The 22,607-nt window shown below is 39.9% G+C and overlaps 1 protein-coding gene across 1 annotated transcript in view; it reads left to right on the top strand.

Annotated features, from left to right (window-relative positions):
• Positions 1-22,607, top strand: part of LOC139732022 (deoxyribodipyrimidine photo-lyase-like) — a 45,649-nt gene that overhangs the window by 5,612 nt on the left and 17,430 nt on the right. The window contains exons 2-10 of the mRNA XM_071642897.1: positions 719-813; positions 1,996-2,095; positions 5,236-5,431; positions 10,064-10,209; positions 11,484-11,666; positions 13,895-14,053; positions 14,712-14,910; positions 18,321-18,473; positions 21,168-21,289. Coding sequence (XP_071498998.1) covers positions 740-813; positions 1,996-2,095; positions 5,236-5,431; positions 10,064-10,209; positions 11,484-11,666; positions 13,895-14,053; positions 14,712-14,910; positions 18,321-18,473; positions 21,168-21,289 — 1,332 coding nt within the window. The 5' untranslated portion in view covers positions 719-739. The remainder of the gene's footprint in view (positions 1-718; positions 814-1,995; positions 2,096-5,235; positions 5,432-10,063; positions 10,210-11,483; positions 11,667-13,894; positions 14,054-14,711; positions 14,911-18,320; positions 18,474-21,167; positions 21,290-22,607) is intronic.

Here is a 22,607-nt window from a genome sequence, read left to right as displayed (position 1 = left end):
TGTGTGAGCAGATAGATCGCATAGTCTGCACAGCAGAGTGAATGCTTGAAGGAAAGGTCGGTCTGTATCTGGTCGTCGGGGCTCTGCCAGGGGTCGTGCACAGACCAAACGTTACCATTAACCCAATTTCATACAGCTTTTTTACATTCAAGCAAGTTTGACATGACGTGACACATTTGCAGCGATATTTGGGGTACTACTTTCTCACATTGTGCAATCGAAATATTCACAGCGAGTCTTAATTGAGTCCACCCTTTGCTGCCACCTCCAGTTTAAACTCGACCTGGTGTCTTTTGAAGGAACGCCACCAAATGCCAAGTGCTGATATATGCACCCTGAGATAAGCTTCATCAGAATGATGGCTTTCTATTAAAGTCAAAATGATTATACTTGGCAGTTGAGTCCAATCTACAATGAACAGTAGAGCAAGGAATGTGGGACAGTAATGAACTGTGTAATTATACTGTGTATGCTAGCTGGAATTGCAGGTAGATTGTACAATGTCCTGTATTTAGGCCTCTTTTCAGCAACATTTTCTTATTAGCATTGATTTTCTTTTCAAGCACCACACTTGTATCTAGTTCATTTATGACAATTTGTATACATGTAAACCAATTATGATAAACATTCATGAGTCAAACATAATTTGGTGAAGTATAACCATGTGTACTGATCTGTGTAATGTTCAAACTTTGTGTAAAATGCTTCTCCCTGACAGGTGTGGATGGATTACTGCTGAATGCTGGCCAGTTGTATCAGAGGGCAAGTCTTGACCAGAAGCAAGTTCTTGAGATCTGTCTCCTGTATCATTAAGTAAGAAAAAACATTTCACCTACTTTAAAAAAGATAGGTGATAATTTTGTTGTTGTTGCTTTGTTTCAAATGTGACAAAAAAGGCATAATACAATGTACATTCTAGTTATTACCTTTATACATATGTGTTTTGAAATTTATAATTTCTAAATCTGAGTGCAATGTACTTAATACAGACTTTGGTGAATTTCGACAAATGAGTTAAATAGTGTACATTTTAAGTTTATCACTGTTTTTGTGTGAGAGCGCTGGGAATCTGTAATCTCACTACTGATTTTGAGCAATGCTGCGTTTACACCATGTTCCCGGCGGCCACGGCAGTCACATTTCAGGCCACTGTGCACAAAACGGGATGGACGTGAGACAACCTGTTGACACAGAATAGACAAACTTAACAGGCTGTGGTTGCTGTCAATGCTAGTTCAGATTTTTAAACTGTCATAAAAGTTGCCAGGGCAGTCCCGGTGCTAATGAGAAACCTAGTATGCTGTAGTAAAATGGGTGAATGCAACAAAACATGATGACACGTAATAGACCATAACAAAACTTGGAGGTGGTCCATATCAGGCCGCGACGGAAAATATTGGTAGTCTAGCCTGACCAGACGTTGTGAGAACAACGAGGTGGTAGCCATAAGGCATGTTGACAGGGATGAGGACTGGAACAAACAAGACTAGAATACGAAGATGGGAAAATAGGAAAATGTCTTAAACCCATGGCGCATTATGTTTTCGGGCATGTAGGGCTGCTAAGGCTGCCGAAAAAAGGTGTAAATGCAGCATTAATTGTATGTGATAATACTTCTGCTTATAGTCACGGTTGAGCTTTGTGTTTGCTTCATCTGTAGTGTAGGATGCAAAATGTTTGCCAAATTTCAAAGTCTACAAGTAGATTTCCTGCTCAGAATACATAAATTTATTGCAAGGTTAATGGTTATACAGTGTATTTGCAAGAGGTCTCAACTAATGAATTTTACAAGATACAGTATATGTTTTTTACATGAAATGTGTGATTTTTGTAAATAACTATTTTAGCAAAATACATTTTCATTAAATTTTGTTTAATATGCTTAGTATGTGAAGCCTCCACATTTCTTAGAAAAACAGAAAAGTATTTTTGCCGTCAAAAGTATATTTGTTTGATGATATCCCTTTTTTTTTTCTTTTTTTTTTTTAAATGTAGGTGGCAGTTTACAGGCTTGTCATCAGCCATGGGAAAGGAAGGAGGAGCAGCCAAAAGATCCCACAGTGATGGATCCTCAACGGAGACTCCAGACAAAAAGGTATTGTATGAACAGATGAACCCACCAGTTGCAGTACTCCCTATGGCATACAAATGTAAACATTTTGTTGCTAGCAGTCTGGTCTGTATGCTGGCTTTACGCAACATGCAAATGAATTTGGTGATCATGCGCACTCATGGGCAGTGAGCAGAGGTCAAGCGGGGTCACATTTTCTTTGTTCACTAGGTAATACAGAGTTACTGTGCATCACTCAGGCATTGGCAGAACATGCTGTACTGAGTAGTCGCATCTAATTTGTCCCTTTTTGTCATGACTAAAATAATGTCACTTTACAAATGCATTTTAAAAATTACCGAAGTTTTACCTGCCTGCATTTAGACTTCAAAAACTTGGAGAAGATCTGAGGTAGTTTTGGAAATGTCTGTAGTTTCACTGGGAAGTTTCACAAGACATTTTTGGGACATTGGCAGTCACACTGGCAAAACTCCAGGAACTTCCATTTCAAGAATTTAAGCTTTAAGAAGTTTTGCCACTGTGTGCTATGATGTGATTTCTCAGTGCTGTCACGAGAAGATATCAGGATGGGAGCCAAATCAAACTAGCGCCTCTCAAGAACTACTGTAGTTTCACTCCTTGTCTAAACATTTCAAGTGAGGTGTTACTTTAATGGTGCACACATGTGCCATGCAACTTAAGTGTGCATTATTCAAATTCCTGATTAGATGCCTCTCGCTACACCTAGGCAGACCAAGGAGATGTTTCATTGAAAGACCTTAGGGTGGGATTTCACGGAGCACGCGAACGATTTGCGAAGGTCGCGAATGGCAAAATCCAGCATTCGCATTTTGGTCTGCAAAAGATCGCCAAACAAACGTGAGGGTTCGGAAGTGTCGTCAATTGTTCGCGAATGTCGTTTTTACTTCGGCGAGAATTTCAAAAAAGTTTGAAATTTTCTGCGAACCTTTTCCGCACACTTGGTCGTGATTTGCTCGTGAATTGTTCTCGAAAGTGTCTTTAAAGCCTCGTCAAATGCGCAAGACCTTCGCAAGACACGCGCGATGTTCGCAAAATGTTCGTGAAACCCCAAACAGACTCCGAAACTTTGGAGAATGTCTCGCGTATGTTTCGCGTATGTTACGCGAAATCTGCGAAGTTTTTCCGATCATTTTACGACGTAATCACAAACTGTTCGCGTACCTTTTGAGACATTCTCGCGAACGTTTAGCGCACGTTTGGGGATGTATGACCTATACGTTTTCTCCAAATAAAAATGGTAGCATACACCTAAACATCAAACAATTATTAACAACTATAGTAACAAAAGACATTAAAGACTAGCAAAGAGAAAGAAATGTTTGATATACAAAAAAAAAATCGCAGAATACAGTTAAAATTAATCTAAAGTATGTAAAATTTCATTTGAAGTACAGAGATTATGTGTTGGAGGAATCATATTATATATGCTTTACTAGTGGAGATACGTCCTAGGAAAAAATGTAGGCAGGCACACAATAGAAAAATGAGAGAAAAAGAAAGGAGAAATAGAGGAAAGAAAAAAATTCAACTCAAGACAGCTTCCACCTCTCCTTGGGTACATTTTCTCCCATGATTACTGAAAATTTTTCGTTGTTCGCATTTCCGTCGCGTGTTCTTCGTGTACGTAACATGCTGTACTTAAGCAATGATACACACGACATTCGCACATACGTCGCGGAAACTTTGCACAAATTGCGCAAGAATAGTTTTCGGCTTCATTGTCGGAAAACATTCGGAGAAAAACTTTTCCGAATGCTGGATTTTGCCATTCGCGTCCTTCGCAAATCGTTCGCGTGCTCCGTGAAATCCCACCCTTAAATGTGCCACATTATACAGATGATGCACAGGTCTGAGTGCATCGATTGAAATTGTGCGCATAAGATAACTGTGGACTGTTCAACCCACGAGGTCAAGCTGAGAGGGTTTAGACTATATGTGACCGTGCACCTCAAAACGAACATAAAGTCGCACACACTGATTTTGCGTGAGGACTGAAAATAAGTGAAATGGGTCAACCTAGAGGAACTTGACTTTTTCATATTTTCTGAAAGAGCAGGTCTTCTTTTACATTATGCTAAAATTTGGTATCATGAAACGGGCAGGAAAGTGTTTTTTTTTTTGCAGTTTATTCCGAACATTTTTGGTAGAATAGTGTGATTAGGTGTGTCATTAGAATCCCTTTTTCATTTCTGAAAAACCTTGTCCACACTCTTCACTTTCAACTCTAATAACTTTTGAAAGGATAGCGCTACTGCTTTGAACGTTGGCATTAATTATGGACAGAATGTGTTAATGAGACATGCTTAATTTTAGTTTAGTTTGATAATCCCTTCATCGTTGTTACTCACGTGGTTTAATTACTGTTTTTTGTCCCATTCATTGCACAGCCAGCACGGTTTGGTAAAGATTAAGCGCATGAATAGACACTGTACTTCAGAGCCTCTTTTCTCAGTTCACACTTTTCCTGAGTTTGTGCTTTCTTTCCAATATTTAGATAGGTTAGGAGAGCCCAGTTGATTTGAGTTATACATCATTTAAAAGCTTAAAGTCTGCTCTTTCAGAATTGGGTCTTAACTAAAATTCATGTCTGGCAACTTTTTGTTTATTTTGAGGTGCAGGGTCACATATTCTTAGTTATTGCATGCACACAAAAAGACATGTGCATTATCTGTTTTATAGAATGGGGGACATTTCTTCTTTTTCTTTTCTTTTTTGCCAGAAATCATTTTTTGGATCCTGTAACTTGATGGCAGATTTACTCAATGCACATCCGGCTTGACATAGATGCAAACCATGCATCCAGTAATTACTGAATGCACTGTATATTTACTGTACTGGATGTATGGTGAACTAGCCAGTAGGTGTCTCGTACCGAGAGCATGAATGCTTGCAATAGTGGGCAAGCTCTACAAGTGCATAATGTAACATAATGTAACAGGGACTATCATCATTGAGGCAGCGTGTGGCCAGTAAAAATCAACACACAGCTCTCTACCTCTGAGATTGCAGGATTTTCTCTACCCATTCTTTGAAAGGGCTTGTACACCATTCCTGCATTTATTGAAAACCCAGTGCACAACCACAGACTGCGAAACCTTCATGTCTTCCCATTTTTTTTTCCCCTTGCGTCTTTATACTAACAGGCGAAGAAGGACAGTGGGAATGCGGAGCCTCAGGACCTCCAGGCCAAAGTTGACAATCTGAGGAAGGCGGCGGCAAGCTCCATCCTCGAATTCAAGTTCAACAAGAAGCGGGTGAAAGTGCTGTCGGCCGAGATGAACGTCCCGGACGATAACGGCGGCATCGTCTACTGGATGAGTCGAGACCAGAGAGTGCAGGGTGAGCATGAAGCTGGAAAATATTTTCCTCCAGGAGCACAGATGAGCAAAAGAGAAATTTTCTTTTGATGGAAACTGGGAGAATCATATACAGTTGAACCTCTCGTATCCGGACAAGTCGGGACCGAGGCTCATCCGGATAAGGGATTTGGCCGGATACGGGAGACTCAATGCTTTATACATGTACATATACATACACATGTACTGATGTAGCCCATTGTAGTACCACATGTAGTAATGTGTATACTGCAACCTTTTCATTGTTACATTTGGGGATGTTTGGAGATGTTAAAATGTCTGAAGGTAAGCAATTTAGAAGGAAATTTGATGTAATGTTGGAAGTAATATGTAATTCATGTGTGTTTGTGTAGGAGCTCTCAAGGAGTTGGGAATCCCCCTTTCCTCCCGTAATTATTTTTAATAAAAATCACGGCGAGATTGCGTCCGTATAATAGAGAGATCCAGATAAAGGGAGGCCGGATAAGAGAGGTTCAACTGTACAATGAAAGTGTCACCTTACATGGTGTTGGAGTTCACTATTGACAAGTCTGCATGAATAGAGGAAAGTTTTTACAGGATTCCCCAGGCTTCAGTATCAAGAGGAAGATACTGTAAAACAAGGAATTTTCGCGTGCATTTTGATTTCGCGAATTTCGTGAGCGCCAAGATTCGCGAAATTAAAATGCACGCGAAAGTTCTTGTCTACACTATATGCATTGAATGCCAGTGGCAGTTCGCGAAAATCTCATGCCGCAAAAAAGGTCGTCGGCTCCAATTTGCGAAAAATTCATGCCGCGAATATATCATGTTTTACAGTACTTGTGTTCTGGCACATTTGCAGAAAGCATTGTCACATTCTGATGGAACAGCAGAGCTCAACATGAGACCCTAAAACTCTAGACCTTTAAACTCTATGTGCAATTTGAGGGGCAGAATGTAGTTATTTTATTTCGCATCTGCAAGAGCAGCACATATTTTGTTGGAGTGGTGGAAAGGAGCATTATCTGGATGGCTGTATTTATTTCTAGCTGACAAATTCAAGAGAAATAAAATCGTGTTTCATTTTCTATCCTATGCAAATGGAAGAATACTGGAGAGCGGCCAAATACTAATGTGACTAAGCTATTAAAATACCCACTGCTTGCTGCCCAAGAAATAATTTAATGATTTTAGTCGTGGTTATATTCTCTCTTGCTGCTATTAAGAAATTTTTTATCATCTGATACCATTGATGTCATTAACACATCAAAATAGTTTCTTGTTGAATATTCTTGGTTCAGGTAACTGTGAATACAACAAAGCATATTAAACCCAGTCACAGATTAATCAAACAGCTGCCCATGATTTTGAACGTAAACATAAGCTCCAAGCAATGCTTATCTCTTATTAAGTTATTTAGGAAAGTATTTCTTCAAGCCTTAAAGGCAAATCTTGAGGAATAATTACCTCCGCCAAGGTAAGAGGTTATATTTTCATCTGCGTTTGTTTGTTTGTTTGTTTGTTTGTTTGTTTGTCTGTGTGCAAATAACTCAAAAAGTTGTGGACGGATTTGGATGAAACTTGCAAGAAAAGTTGAAAATGTCACAGGGAACAGATGATAAAATTTTTGTTGTAATCCGAGAGTTTTTATGGATTTCTAAAAGATTTTCTTATCTTTCTGCAGATAGGGTCAATGAACTTGGGAGTTCATGCTGCATGTATTTGAGGTTTGCATTCGTGCTCTATAGCTCTGCTTGGACAAGGCGCAATGCAGCTGGAGGCTGATGACGTAAACAAAAGACTTCTATAATGGGAATTGGACGATTTTCAGCATGTATGTATGGGTGGGAATTAGCTGCTTGGCAGAGGTCTGCACTCTCTAGTTTATCATGTTTTTTAAACCTGTATATGTGGTCAGATTTCAAGGCAAGACTTGAGGAATACAGTCAACCTCGCCTAAGTCGAATCTATTGGGACCGGCGAAAACACTTCGACTTACGCGAAATTCGACTTCCGTGGAAGTCGAATTTTTCTTCGACTTGTATTTCCAGACGAATTTTCATAATGCAGTGTCTTATCATGTTTTTAGTGGCCGTGAAATTACAGTAGACGGTAGTATTATGTTGTAATTAGTATTTTTGTTTTGTTTACGTTTTAAAAAACAATCCTGGAGCTCAATTTTTGGACTGTGATAATCGAAATGCGTTGCACGTAATTTCTGCAAAAGATCGCGAAACGAACGCGGGAGTTCGGGGCGCCGTTATTTGTTGGGGATGTTTTTACTTCGGTAAGAATTTGAATTAGATAGTATTATATATATTTTTTTTTCAATGAACTTTTCCGCACAATGCGTCATGATCTGGTCGTGATTTGCTTTTGAATATGTCTTTACTGTCTCGACATAGCGCTTGACCTTCGCCAGACGTGCGCGATGTTCGCAAAATCTTCGTGAAACATCGAACAGACCCCGAAGCCTCTTCGGAGAATGTCTCGTGCATGTTTCCCGATATTCTCCGATAAATTTTTATAATGCAGTGTCTGTTTATGTCTTTATTGGCAGTTGAAATACAGAAGACGGTATAGCAATACGTATAGTATTTAGTGTTTTTTGTTTTGTTTTAAATTTTAAAAAATCGAGAAACTTAAGTTATTGGACTGTAATAATCGAAATGCGTTTCATGTACGTCAAAGGGATCATTCGACATTTATTTTAGCATCTTCCGTAGCTGAATGTTATTGATATTTATTTTCGAACGTAAAAGCAAACATCCGGCATTTATTTTATCATCGTACGGAGTTGAATACTATTGTTATTCATTTCCGAACGTCAAAGCAAACATCAAACGTTAATTTCTGCTGCACCATCGAGCGCATCATTTCGAAATTTAAAAGCAAACTTCCGACAGTTATTTTAGCATCGTATGGAGCAGAATATTCCTGTTATTCACTTCCGGACGTAAAATCAATCATCTGACATTTATTTCAGCATCTTCCGGAGCCGAATGTAATTGCTATTTACTTTCGAAAGTAAAAACAAGCATCAGACATCTATTCTATTTAATCATGGTACAAATACGGTGTTGAATATTATTGTTATTCATCTCCGGACGTATAAGTGACCATTCGACATTCATTTTAGCATCTTCCGGGGCTGAATGTTATTGCTATATATTTTTGAACGTAAAAGCAAACATCCGGCATTCATTTTATCATCGTACGGAGTTGAATACTATTGTTATTCATTTCCGAACGTCAAAGCAAACATCAAACGTTAATTTCACAATCGAACGCATCTAAATGTTACTGTTATTCATTTCAAAATTTGAAAGCAAACATCCGACAGTTATTTTAGCATCGTATGGAGCAGAATATTACTGCTATTCATTTCCGAACGTAAAAGCAATCATCTGACATTTATTTCAGCGTCTTCCGGAGCCGAATGTTATTGCTATATTTACTTTCGAAATCAAAAACAAGCATCCGACATTTATCTAAATCATGGTACAAATACGGAGTTGAATATTATTGTTATTCATCTCCGAACGTCAAAGTGACCATTCGACATTTACTTTTATGGAATAGCATCTTCCCGAGCTGAATGTTACTGTTATTTTCTTTCGAACGTAAAGGCAAACATCCGGCAGTAATTTTATCATCGTACGGACTTGAATATTATTATTATTCATTTCCGATCGTCAAAGCAAACATTCGACATTCATTTCAGCATCTTCCGGAGCCGATTGTTATCCTTATTCATTTCCAAACGCAAAATCAAATATCTGACATTAATTTCAGCACCGTATACGGAGCTTAATCTTACCGTTATTCATTTCCAAAAGTATGAGCAAAGATCCGACATTCATTTTAGTATCATACGGAGTTGAATATTACCGTTATTCATTTCCAAAATTAAAAGCAAACATCTGACATTTATTTTAGCTTCTTACGGAGCCGATTGTTACCGCTGTTCATTTCCAAAAGTAATGGCAAACATCCGACTTTTTTCGCGGGCCACCAAAATCTTCATTTCTGAAATTTTGGTTTTTATGTTCTTCTCAGCTGGACATCAAGGATACAAGGGATATTAGGGTTAACTTGTATTCGACCCTTGGGAGTATTTTATTACAAAAGTAGTGGGTTTTTTTTTCTTCGCTTATTTATCGAAGAATGAAAGAATGCTTCACTCAATGTCTGAATGATGTGCGGGGAAAAAAAAAACTTCGACTTGTGCGATGAAAATTACATGTATTTACACAAATCTGGACTCGAAATTATCTTCGACATAGGCGAAATTCGACTTGTAAAACTTCGACTTGTGCAAGATTATTTTAAAGAAATAAGTAAAGAGAAAATCGGGACTTTTCTGGAGCTTCGACTTGGCCGAGTTTTCGACTTATGCGAGGTCGACTTAGGCGAGGTTGACTGTATTTAATCCTGTTTGTTACAGCTGTGAATGTGGTCAGATTTGATGTAATTTGTGTAATATTTTCATAGAAGTTTCCATTCTCGAGTGATACTTCCTACCACTTTCAGAAGGTGACACTGTTCAAAGTGTTGTTATGGTCCCTTTTTTAGATGAGGAATAAGAAATCAGGGCACCAAACTGACCAGTTGTGATTTTATTTTGTTGTCATTTGGGCTCTTTATTTCGCAGATAACTGGGCGCTCCTCTTTGCACAGCGGCTGGCCATGAAGCAAGAGGTCCCGCTGCACGTCTGTTTCTGCCTGGTGCCCAAGTTCCTCGATGCCACCATGAGACACTTCAACTTCCTCCTGGAGGGACTCAAGGAGGTCTCACAGGTAAAGGATACGCGACTCTTGAGGTTGGAAGGGAAGGACAATCAAAGAGTGTTTGCATCCAACTACAGTGGACTCCCGTTATAATGATGTCCTCAGGACCGGCAGTTTTCTTTCGTAACTGTAAAAGTGGCTATTTTTGCATGACTAATTTTTCGCGCTTGGCGGGGTAAGAAGAGTTTCGCATGTTTTTAATCCCACGAAATCAAGACATCAACTACTGGAACATATGTGAACCAAAAATATTCGCGTGCTTGTATTTTCGCGCTAGTTCAGGTTGCCCGAAATGCACGAAAATTTCCACCTTTACAGTATATCAAAATTTCGTTATAACCGAACAAATAAACAATAAAGATACATAGAATTTATAACATTGCGGCCTAAATTTTTCCTTTGTTGTAACTGGAATTTTGTTAAAACCGTGTTCGTTATGATGGAAGTGCACTGCATATTCGCATTTTGTAATCAATGTGGCCTCATTCGGTTCAATGCCACAGCTGATTTTAATGCGTTGCATTCTTGATATGGTTTGACAACCTCTGCATGTGCTAGATTGTTACGGTATAGACCTACAAATAGTGAATGGTAACGAGTGGGATGGTACGAGATTTCGCAGGAGGTGAAAGATAGAGGTGCTTTATTCAAAGAGGTGAAGCCGAGTTGAGTAGTGCACCTCATCTTTCACCGAGTGTGAAATCTTGTTTCATTACACGAGTAAAGACCATACACTTTGTTTCATACAACTCGAACGTCAACAGATGTGGTCCATACAGATTCTTGAATTTAGCACAGAAATGGCAACCATTTTCTGTGAAAGACGAATGAGTAGCTGCACAGTCACAGTCACTGTGTAAGTACATACGCATAACCGATTAGTTGAAGTCGCTTACAAATTTGAGTGACAAAAGTATGCATTTGTAAGCGTGCTTGTAATTGTTGAGTGCGCATGGCGAATATTTGTTTATTGTGACTTCAGAGCCATGCAAATGAACAAAAACTTAAGTCGTGAGTTTAAATACGGGAGTCAATGGAAATTGGTGACATCAGCCATGCGCTATCCATTTTTGCTCAAACAAAATTGCATGGCTGACAGCCACAGTGTGCGATGGAACTGTTAACTGAATGTCACGTGATGGGCAATCAACCAATCGGATAGCTACATTCTTTTTAGGTATTATATGATATGCGCCAGACATGTATTTGTATACAATGAAGTACAGTGATCGTGAGTTGTCGTTATTGGGTTTTGTTTCGTTTTTTTAATTCTTTTTCCTCAGGATCTATCCGCTCTGGATATCTCCTTTCATCTCCTGACCGGTCATGCCAAGGACGTTCTCCCCAAGTTTGTGGAGAGCAACAAGATTGGGGGTCTGGTGACCGACTTCAGCCCCCTCCGCCTCCCACGGCAGTGGGTGGACGATGTGGCCGAAGCGCTTCCGCCAGACGTGCCATTCTGCCAGGTGATTGGTTCTCACATGGCCATGTGACATGTGCCTCACAGAATGGACGGAATGTCGCCACATATGATTTTTTGAGTAAAGGTCAAACTGTGGAAGAGCAGACTCTCTGCTTTTTACTACCATGCTTGTGCAAGTGTATGTCTCTGTTAAAATTGAGTTTTCCTAACCTGCCCCCATGAATGATTGCTGAACCCCGACATGTTTGCCCTTCAGCAAGGCACTTAATCCACATTACTGCTCTCTACTCAGAAGGATAAACATGGGTACCCAGTAGGATGAGAATGTTTATGCTGGTTGATCAGCATGTGCACACCTGTAAAATGGCGACTGGTTGGAATGCTCCCCAGGGAGTGAACAGTGAAGCACTGTCAGTGCTGGTTGGAAATATGTATCCAGAGACCAGGGTAATAATCATATGTATTCACTTTAAGCACTCTACAGTGTGGATTTAGTGCAATACATTATTCATCGCATACTGTATACGCTATAATTTTCGCGTACATAAATTTTCGTGAATTGCCGCCGTCACACATTTTCGCGAGTGGTTAAATTCGCGATTGGGGGACCAGAGAAAATATGAAGTGGCAAAGAAAGTGTGAATTTTCAACTTACTAGCAAATAAGAATGATACTAGTTATACACTGCATGAAAAAACACTTACCAAACTCTGCGAACTAGTAAGTTGGAATTCAACATTTTTTAAGTGGTTAAGTCCATCGCGCTAAATTTCTGACGAGTGGCCCCCTTGCGATAATGGATTGGCTCTCTACAGTATTCGTAAGTAGACGTGGACGTGCGTAAACAAGCTTAGCCAGTATTTTCTGTTCGGTGAGCCGTGACATGGTATACTAGTACTGAAATGTTCGTATCATCAAGGCAAGGGATTCATTTTGGAAGGTAATATTTTCGCGTGTTGTTAATTTCGCGATTAGCTCTCGACTTGCGAAATTCGCGAAAATAAAACCCCCGCGAAATATATAGCGTATACAGTAATCGGGACAGGTTGGGAGTAGCAAACACGGCCCCTTTAAGCGGGGTGCCCGATTTCGCGATGAGCACTCACCATACACTAACGGCATACGACATGTTCATGTAGTGCACACACACACACACACACACATGCATACTGACGTACTGTACTGTACATGTACATGAATACACAACCACGCTACCCCTCGGCGCGACCCTCTAGCTCATTGACAACTGAGGAAGATTGTGAGATACACACAGATCACAGTGTATTGAAAGTTTAAACACTCAGAGACGAGGAATTTGGACTTTGCCCTCAAAATGTATGACTGAGATTAAACAATGTACACAGCCTGAGCTGTGTGAGCGATTCATGTTTTTTGTTGGATGTGAGTAGGAATTGCAAGCGAGCACATGGCTTTGCTTATGTAGGGGAGAAGAATGTTCGTGAAAGCATGTGTTTTGCAATGGCATGGATACTTATACACGGCGCTTTCGTGGCTATGCATGTACGTGAACTGGATGGACGGAGGTCAAAACACACCATTCCGAAGCTTGCTTTGTAAGTTCGATGTAAACGACAACTGATAGGGTATCTTTGAAATATTGTTGTGGTATTTTGGTAGATTTTTTGTGTAAAATATCAACATAATCAAAGATCGCTTGAAGAAAAATTGTCCCGTTTATCAGAGGTCCCCGCCCGATTATCTAGTGAAAATAACATGCACTGGAAATGTTTCTGGGAAGCGTATGTCATTTAAGCGAGGTTCCCGATTATCAGATGCCCGATTATGCGATGAATACTGTATAAATAGGTATTATTATTATTATTATTATAGAAAGTTCAACCAGCTGAAATGTTTCTTTTAGGGAAAGAGATTTGAAGATTTGAAGGATATGATGCATTGAAGTGTACTTACAATCTGTACATGTTATTCTGTTATGGCAGACATTTTGCATTCTGTTAGTTTTGTATTCTTGATAATGGTGAATAACTCATGTTTCAAGTAGTACTCACTCTGAACACATCACAAGTGTGAAGAAATTTGTGTGGATGAAATGAAAACAGCAAGGTAATGACAAGTTTCCACTTTTTAAACTTGCAAAAATCTCCACACCATGAAACAGTCCAGTATGTGTTGTTTTATGCAATCAAATTGTGTTATGATGACATTCTGTGCTTTAGTTACAAGTGTCACTAGTTTTCCTGAGCAAAACTTATCAAATTTTAGCCTTGCCATCTTGATGTCTTTGTGTAGGTGGATGCTCACAACGTTGTCCCGTGCTGGGAGGCCTCCGACAAACTTGAGTACGGGGCGCGGACGATCAGACCCAAGATCACCAAGCAGTTACAGACGTACCTCACCGAGTTCCCACCGGTCATCTGCCATCCCCACAAGTCCAAGGCCAAACCAGAGGTCAGTTTGAGATGGACACCAGTGATGTAATTGTAGAAATAATTTGCTGGCCAAAATAATGGTCATTAAACCAAACTTGTCTATGGGGATTAAGAACAACTCTGTGCAGCGTAGCCTAACACATGTATCCATGACACACGTTTATGTAGCTGCATTTGAACTGTATCACCTTTGTTTTTTAGTCGGTGATGGCTGTACATGTAGCACTTGCAAACAATGACTATGACCACAATGTGTGTAGCAGATGCTGTAACTCAAGAATAGGTCTGTGCAGCCACCAACGCACCCTCCAGCATTTAGATTCATAACTCTCTGACGTTGACGAGTCTTTGTCGACATGACTGACATCCAGAGGGAGAGGGATAGAGTGATGGTGATAGTATACAAGTATGGACTGCTTCTGGGGGGCATTATTGATATTATTGCCCTGCCCTGGGGATCTCAACTCCATGCTATGACCCAAGGAGCTTGCTTTGAGAGTCATAGCATGGACTCAAGTTGTAAGGACATGTAAGATAGAGCTGGATTTTTTTTTACTAACATCACATGTAATATGTTTGTTTGTGTGCATATAGATAATAACAAGGAATCATTGTATATATTTCTGGAAACCAAAACTAAAAAAGAGAAATGCTCCCAAACTGCTATCACTTTTCAGCCCATAGATTGGGAAGCAGCCTACTCCAGTCTGGAGGTGGACCAGACCGTGAAGCCAGTGAGCTGGGCCACGCCCGGCTCCAAGGAGGGGATAATTCAGCTGGACAAGTTCTGCAAGGAGAGACTGAGGTCCTTCAATGCCAGTAGGAATGATCCCACCAAGGACTCTCTGAGCAATCTCTCCCCATGGATCCACTTTGGTGAGGAAGGGGAATCTAACGGTGCATTTGAGTGCTCTCCTAAAGCGTACCGTAACGTACCCACCCCAGAGGAGCGCTCAAACGCTAACCTTAAAAGGATAGTACAGTATTGGTGGAGATGAGAATTGGGCTTTTAACTTTTTGCGAGATACCAAGAAAACACTTATGATATAGTACAGAGCATACCACTTTAAGAGGAATTCAAAGTTTATTTGATGAAAATCGGGTTTGGAATAGCTGTAACATCCAAAAACAAAGTAAAACAAAGCGATCGTAATAAAGTGTGGGTCCCTCACTTTATTAGAATCGCTCTTTTTTTAATATCACAGCCATTTCAAAACCAATTTTCATCAAATAAACATTGAATTCCTCATAAAATTACATGCTCTTTCATATTTCATAAGAGGTTTCTCATTATCTCACCAAAAAATGTTAGAAACCTGAAATTAGGTCTCAACCAAAACTGTACGATCCCTTTAAGTGTACTGTACCGTACTCTTCGCGAGCCAAAAGTGGACCACTTCCTGATGTGCTCCAAAAGGGTACCATACCATACCAGAAGTTGGCATGAGAAAAATGTGTGTAACACACACAAACGTCATAATGCAAAAAGTTCATTCCTTTGTTCTGGACACCAATAACTTGAGCCAGGTGAATAACCTTGTTGCTACAAAATGTGTACCCCCTCTGAGATAAACTCTTGAGGTACGCCTTTTCCACAAAGTACTCAAATGCCCCAAATCTGGAGCAGTATGGTGCGGTACGCATAGGATCGGCTTGCTTGTGTTCATGTTTTAGCACTCAACAATGGCTGGGGGTGGGGGTGGTTGGAGTCTGAAAATAAGCCATTTGGGGGTTTCACTTTGTACATGAGCAGAAAAAAGTCATTCATACCAACACAGCATTCTGGTTTCTAAATTCACTGAGATAAGGAGCAGGGATGTAATGTTATACAAGTAATCCTTAAAAATGGTGCTTGCTAGCACATCCACCTGACAGAAAAAGTGGTGTTCAGCAATATCATCAGAAAGAGATTGTTTATAGGCCTACATGTAAAGCAAAATAATGAAATGGATGCTTTCCAGGTGATCATTCATGGACCATTCTGGTCTACTTGTCTATGCAAATTCATCCTTTGTTTGAACATGATTGATCAATCAATTTCATTGATTGATCGTCAGGCATGCTCATGTATTATGTCACTTTCAAAATAAGTGAAGCGCCTAACCAATTGAGGAAAAAGAAAAGTCATTTGTATCCATGTGTACATGAGCTAACTCTGAACTGGCTGATTCCAATTAAATGACAAATCGCCCTTCATCAACTTAAAATAGCAAACTTGATTGTGTTAGTAGTAGCTATGACACAAATCATGGCCATACATACTTGGGTTGAGTGTGGACTAACAATTTCCTGATTGCCATGCAGGTGTCTTATTCGCTAGACTACCAAGCTTTCTCCCAACAGCCAGTGCTGGTTCTTTGCTTATCCCTTGTAGCAGCGGGTACTGTGTATTTATTCGAATTCATGAAATCTTGCGTCAAATTGCTTTTTCTGCAACTGATTGAAATATCTCAAATATCTTGCAACATATTTAAGTGCGAGTCACCCCTTTTTCAGTGCAGAGTTAACTTCAAAGTCTAGGTTTTGTTTGTTTGTTTGTTTGTTTTACAGTTTATGCCTTCTCTAGATACTAGTATACAAATGATGCACGGGATAGAGTGCGTTAATACCCGAGAGTGAGCTGCATCTCCACTAACGCCACGAAATAATCCTGTTCATCATTTGTTTTATAAAATGTGTCGAAAACTAACAGCATTTTTCACGTACCTTTGTAAGATGTCCGAAGATGTTCGGTCCAAACATTTACGCACGTCGCACTCGGAAATCCCGCACATATAAGTACTGTACATATAAGAGTATACGTACGCCACACATGTTATGCACACAAGAAAGGCCGGCCGGCAGCCCGAACTAGAAGTTGTTTACAGAATTGACAGCGCGTATAGTAGCGCGCGACGCACTTGTAGCAACTGATTGAGTGCGCACTGCTAGTGTAAACATTGTGATGTCAGGCCGTGGATGTTAGTGAGAAATTAATACAGGCACACGTGACTCATTTCAGCGCTTCCAATTGGCTACATTCTTGAACCCATTTTATAATAATGATTATAGATAATGATAATTATATTGCATGGCTTTAATTCATGGACTACCAGGGAATATTGCACTTGATAGGACCAATATTCCCTGGTATCCCATTCATTGCCATCCAATAAAATTATTGCACAGCCATTAACAACCCTAGCCTATAGGGAATCAATACATTGGCCTCTGCGTCTCATTCAATATGCTCTTGTATTGCCCAGTGAAAGTTGAGCGGACAAGAGTATGTGTTTGTAAAATGTTCTATGTGGAACACCTGTTATGGAAAACAAATATTAACTGCTATCAGTTGGGTCATAGTGCAAATCACTGTTGAGCTGTATTTAAGTGATTTTTATGACCCTCTGCTTCCTCCCAGGTCACAGCATTTCTGTTAGAATCAACTTGGGTTCTAGGAATTGTCCCATGACCCTGGTAGTGGTCAATATTTGTTTTATATATATCGCATGAGTCCGTTAAATACTAGTGAGCAATTGGATCACCGCCATCATGTGAAAGTGGACCAATTTGAAATGTTATGTCAGTGTGCCAAACATTTCTGAAGATTTTTCCAGAGGAAGACTTAGTTCATGTTAACAAATGGCAGACAAAGAATGTGGTGGATAATGAAATCGAGGCATGCTCTTCAGGTGTGAACAAGTGCAACAAGGTGCAAAGACAGTTGTGCAGTTAATGTAGATAGCCAGTTTTGAGCTCGTTGGTGATGCTATGAAAATGGCTGCCAAGTTCAGTGCATGCAATACTTTGAAAGTATTTTGACAAACTCATAGCACATGATGACTTACTGTATATGCCAAATATTTTGCGAGATTTTGATTTTCACAAATTTCGCGAGTCAAATGCCATTCGCGAATTTAAAGACACACAAAAATTTTTACTCTGATGCCAACATGAGGGTGATGTGCACACATACATTTCCCCATTCAGTACAGTACTCCGCGATCGCTAAGTTTACCACTCATGAAATCGTTGGGAAGTCCAGATTTGCAAAAAATTAGACTCACTAAATAAATGGAGGATACAATGGAGTTTGGATTATGCAGAACATTCTAACTTTTTGGGGTTTGAAATTCTGTTTTAGGGCAGTTTTGAGTCCCAAGATAGCATTTCAGACCTTAAACTGAGCAGTCTGTATGTTACCTGCCACAACTGTCATCATCCAAAGAATTGAAAAAACGAAGAAACAACATCATTCATAGTCGGCCACATCGTGTCTAATTTCTCTGATGTTTCTTTTTCTCCAGGCCAGTTGTCAAGCCAGCGAGCCGCCCTCATGGTGCGGCTCTACAGAGGAAAATTCAGGGAGTCCGTCGAAAGTTACATTGAGGAGTCGATCGTAAGGCGCGAGCTCTCCGACAACTTCTGCTACTACAATGAGAAATATGACTCCGTGGAAGGTATTCAATCATGTCCTTAAACCTACCTGTGACTAATCAAATGGATGGCTGAACTCTTTATGTGTCAGGTTCGCATGCCCGACTCAGTCGACGACATGCCAAGTTTGCATATTTTGCCCAAAAGCACCAACCTGCCCAAACCGATCAATAAAACGCCATAATTCCATTCCTGTCACATATAACTTGCACTATATTGTGATGGAATATCAAGTGGCATTTCCAATTGGATTTGTGAGTAAATTCTGTGTTTCTGATGTTGTTTCGTGCCCAGATGTCATGCCTGAACAGTGTTGTAGCTCCTGGATACTTGAAAGAAAAATAATCGTAGCTTTGTTGTAGAATTAACATTATTGCAAAGCTTGGCATTTTCTCTACAACTTTGCTTGTTGCATGTCCATCGTAACAAAAATCTATAAAGAGCTACAAGGAGATGAAAAACAGAATGTTTTCCCCTGCGTTGCTGTCTCAGAATAACATGGCACGCAGGGGGTGTACGCCGTGGCACATGAAGTGTTCAATGTCATGCACAATAGAAACTCTGTAGTAGACCTTCAAATCACAGGAAACATATAATCGTATTCATGTGTTACAATGCAAGTAGAAGTGAGTAGATTTTGTCTGTTAGTCTCAATGGTTGCATATTAGTGCAAATTGTAAGATGCTGGTTTTGCAGCCGTGGCAGAAATAAAACGGAGAAGCTACTACATATAACTTCTACCTGATGGACGCATCTGAGATCGAGTACACAATGCCTTGCCAAATATCTCTGTCCATCATGCAGTGTTTGCATGTCAGCTAATTCATGCCCAATATGTCATGCAATCATTATAGTTCAGAGGTCTTCTTCCTCTGTATGGGCAGGGTATTCTCATGGAATTAAATCAGATATGATTTGTTCCGTGACATTGAAGCAGTGAAAGACAGAAACAGTAAAACTTTGAAAAGAGTTTCATATGGTAATTCTGCCACAAACAGATATCAGTTTTGAGGCTGTAATCCAGTGGATCTGTATTCACACATGAACTTGCACAGTGATAGTGTAATTCTTTATGACTGTAATACGTTAATAGTGAATATATGGTGTTGTGCATCGCTTTTCTATCTCTTCACTGTACTATTCGACTCCAGGTACAGTGTGTTTTTTGGGCTTGTTGCATTTCGGGAATGCTGTCTCTTCAGTTTTTTCCATTATTGGCGGTCATAAATTAATGAAGAAACTAAATCTATATCAATCCACAACAAATATTCTTGGAAGTTTTGTCATGTATATTTCCCGTAGGGGGCCAACAAGAGATGAGCAGAATTACCTCTGTATCAGTTGTCAGTATTGCTATGTGCTGATCGTAATTTTTGGTCCCTAAATATCTTGGGCCTGTTTCAGAAAGATTGATTGTAAGATAAGTCTTATGTTTGGTGCGATTCAAAAAACTTACGCTCGATCTACTATTAAACTTGTGCATTAAATCAAGTGTAAATATCTTTATGAAACAGACTTACAATGTATGATCATTATTGCTAGTACGCTCAATTCCCCAAGTTGCACTCAATGAATCAAGCGTTAGCTCAATCATAACTCTTTATGAGACAGGCCCCTGATGTTATATATTTCACATCGTTTGATTTTAATCACTTTCATTATCTCGCTAGTATTGATCTTGAACTAATAAAGGTAGTGAATCTGTCAATCAGGGATTCTGTATTCAACAGATAATCTGGTAAATTCTTGACTTTATTTCTCCAGCAGCCTCCAACAGGTTTCTTCATTTTATTGAGGCCAGATTGTTTGTTCAGCCAAATTTGAATTCTAACTGTTTTATTTGGTTTCCACCTGGCTAATATGAAGGCGAAGGCAATTATGAGGCAAGACCTTCAAATTAAGGGCTTTATGGTTAGGTGATGAGAGGTAGTCATATTGAAATCTCGGGTTCCATGATGGACTCGGGAGTTCTCAGTTTGTTCCTCTGGAGGAAGAAAGAAGTGTCATTGGTTTGTTCTCTAGCTCAGAGGGTTGCACAGACTGATTTGAGCACAATAGTCAGGTATTACATGTATAACTTTCTGATGCCTCAGATATTCTCATGCTGTTTTGTTGGAGCCAGTCACCTTTAAATGTGGGGGATTTATCAGTGGATAAATAGTGCTATAGAAATGCTGCTCATCATTGTCATGAATGTTGACTTATAGGATGACAATGATTGTGATTACTGTTTCCACACTCAAACACACAAACAACAACAATAAACAAAAGAGGAAGTAAAATCAGCCAAGAAGGTATACATTAAAATCATGACACTTATCTTAGAAAGTATATTTTCTCCTTGATAAGAAGCTGCAATTCCTCAAGGCACAATGATGAGGGTACACTAGCTGGAAGCCTTAAGAGAGAGTTTGTGTTGGGAATAAGATGCTGGATTCTAAACAAAGGTCATAGATTCAGGACCTGGCCAATGCAGTCATTTATCCTTGGATGTGGTATGTTGCCCACAGTGTCCCTCTTTGCCCAGATACATGCGAGTGGGTAACAGACAATGCAGGGGTGTTAATAGTGGTAGGGCCGTCTGGTAGCCCAGTGGCAACCCTGAAGAGGCTACCCTGGATAACAAAACCGTATCATCATCGTCATGAGAGCATATCAACAACATCATGAATACAGCAGCTTTTGACTCGTTCCATGTTTGCATAAATTCAATGTAGGTACAAATGACTGGGCCAAAAAGACCTTGAAGGATCACGCCGGGGACAAGCGGGAGTACGTCTACTCGCGGGAAAAACTGGAGAGGGCCAAGACCCATGATGATCTATGGAATGCTGCCCAGGTAACTAGCCATAAATGGCCCCAGTTAGCCATTCAACAATATTTGATATTTGTATGTGACTGCCACTAATATCAGTGTTCTGTGGAATGGGGTCTAGGGCAATTACCCCAGCACCAGACCCTTTCCCTAACCCTAAATCCTGAACTTAAACCTAACCATAACCCAAACTCTAACCCTAAACCTAATCTTTACTCTAACCTTTTCACTAACCTGTATTTTTTTTTTTTTTTTTTTTTTTGGGGGGGGGGGGGTAATTGCCCTCGGAGGGTAATTGCCCTGATAGGTGAAAATATATTAAACTTCTCGAAGATTCCATGATTTTCTAGTTTCACATATGATTTTGATGTGACTTCTACTGCTCTCTTGATTCAATGAACTCTGTCTATTGAATCAACTTGGACATGGGGTGTCTTGTGCAATAACGCCATTCCGGTTTTTAAATGACAGTTTTTGCTTATTATCCTCTAATATCGAGATTCACTCTTTAAACAACTCAAGTGCTCCTGAAAGTGATAAAAATTCTCTACGTCCCCCCCCCCCCCCCCCTGCTTGATTTATGTACAGAGAATTGTTCATCAAATTAGCTCTCTAAAGAACTTTTCCTTCTAACTTAGCTGTCTTAAATTCTGCCATCTAAAGCAGCGTGCAACTATTTGAGGGCAGCTCTGCATTAAAAGTTGGCATCTGGCCACAGCCAGTGACATCATGCTGATGATCCCTGCAAGACTGTCTTAGGTGTGCTCTTGCAGAGAGAGTGAAAGAGAATGAGAGGGAGGAGAAGAAAGAGAAATCCAGGGAACATCTTGCCCTTCGTGACACATTGTATTTTTGGCATGGCCTGTTACTATTCATAGCCCGGTGCATCTGTCTACGGCTGCCTGCATTGTTCAATTTGACCTCACCCATGAGTCACGTTACCGCTTTTGGCCAAATAGGAGATAACTCTGATGTTTCTGGCATTTTTCTCTCTTCTTATCCCCTTGCTGACTTTTTGGCCAGCTGAGTTCATCCTTCATGTTGCATGTGTCCTACCACATTGGATGCATATTCTTGATTTCTTACCTTCATTGAATTTCTTTTTCTAATGCCCCCATTCCACAGAGATTTTCTCTCATCGGTCACTCATTGGAAGTAAAGTTTATCGCTTCCGGCCACCCACCGAAGTGTATTATCGGATCGATGCTGATGAATCTGACTCATGTTGGTTGACTACTATATAAGCTGTTATTTTTGCAAAAGATTAATTTTCACAAATTTTGCGAATCACAGTTGGATCGCCAAATTTAACAACACGCGAAAATGTCTCCATGCGCTTTGT

The sequence above is a fragment of the Diadema antillarum genome, unplaced genomic scaffold (assembly GCF_040938485.1).
Source record: "Diadema antillarum isolate AM-2024a unplaced genomic scaffold, OU_Dant_1.0 seq00000398_RagTag, whole genome shotgun sequence".
Lineage (NCBI taxonomy): Eukaryota > Metazoa > Echinodermata > Echinoidea > Diadematoida > Diadematidae > Diadema > Diadema antillarum.
The sequence above is the reverse complement of the archived record's forward strand: the minus strand, read 5'-3'. Positions and strand labels throughout refer to the sequence as shown.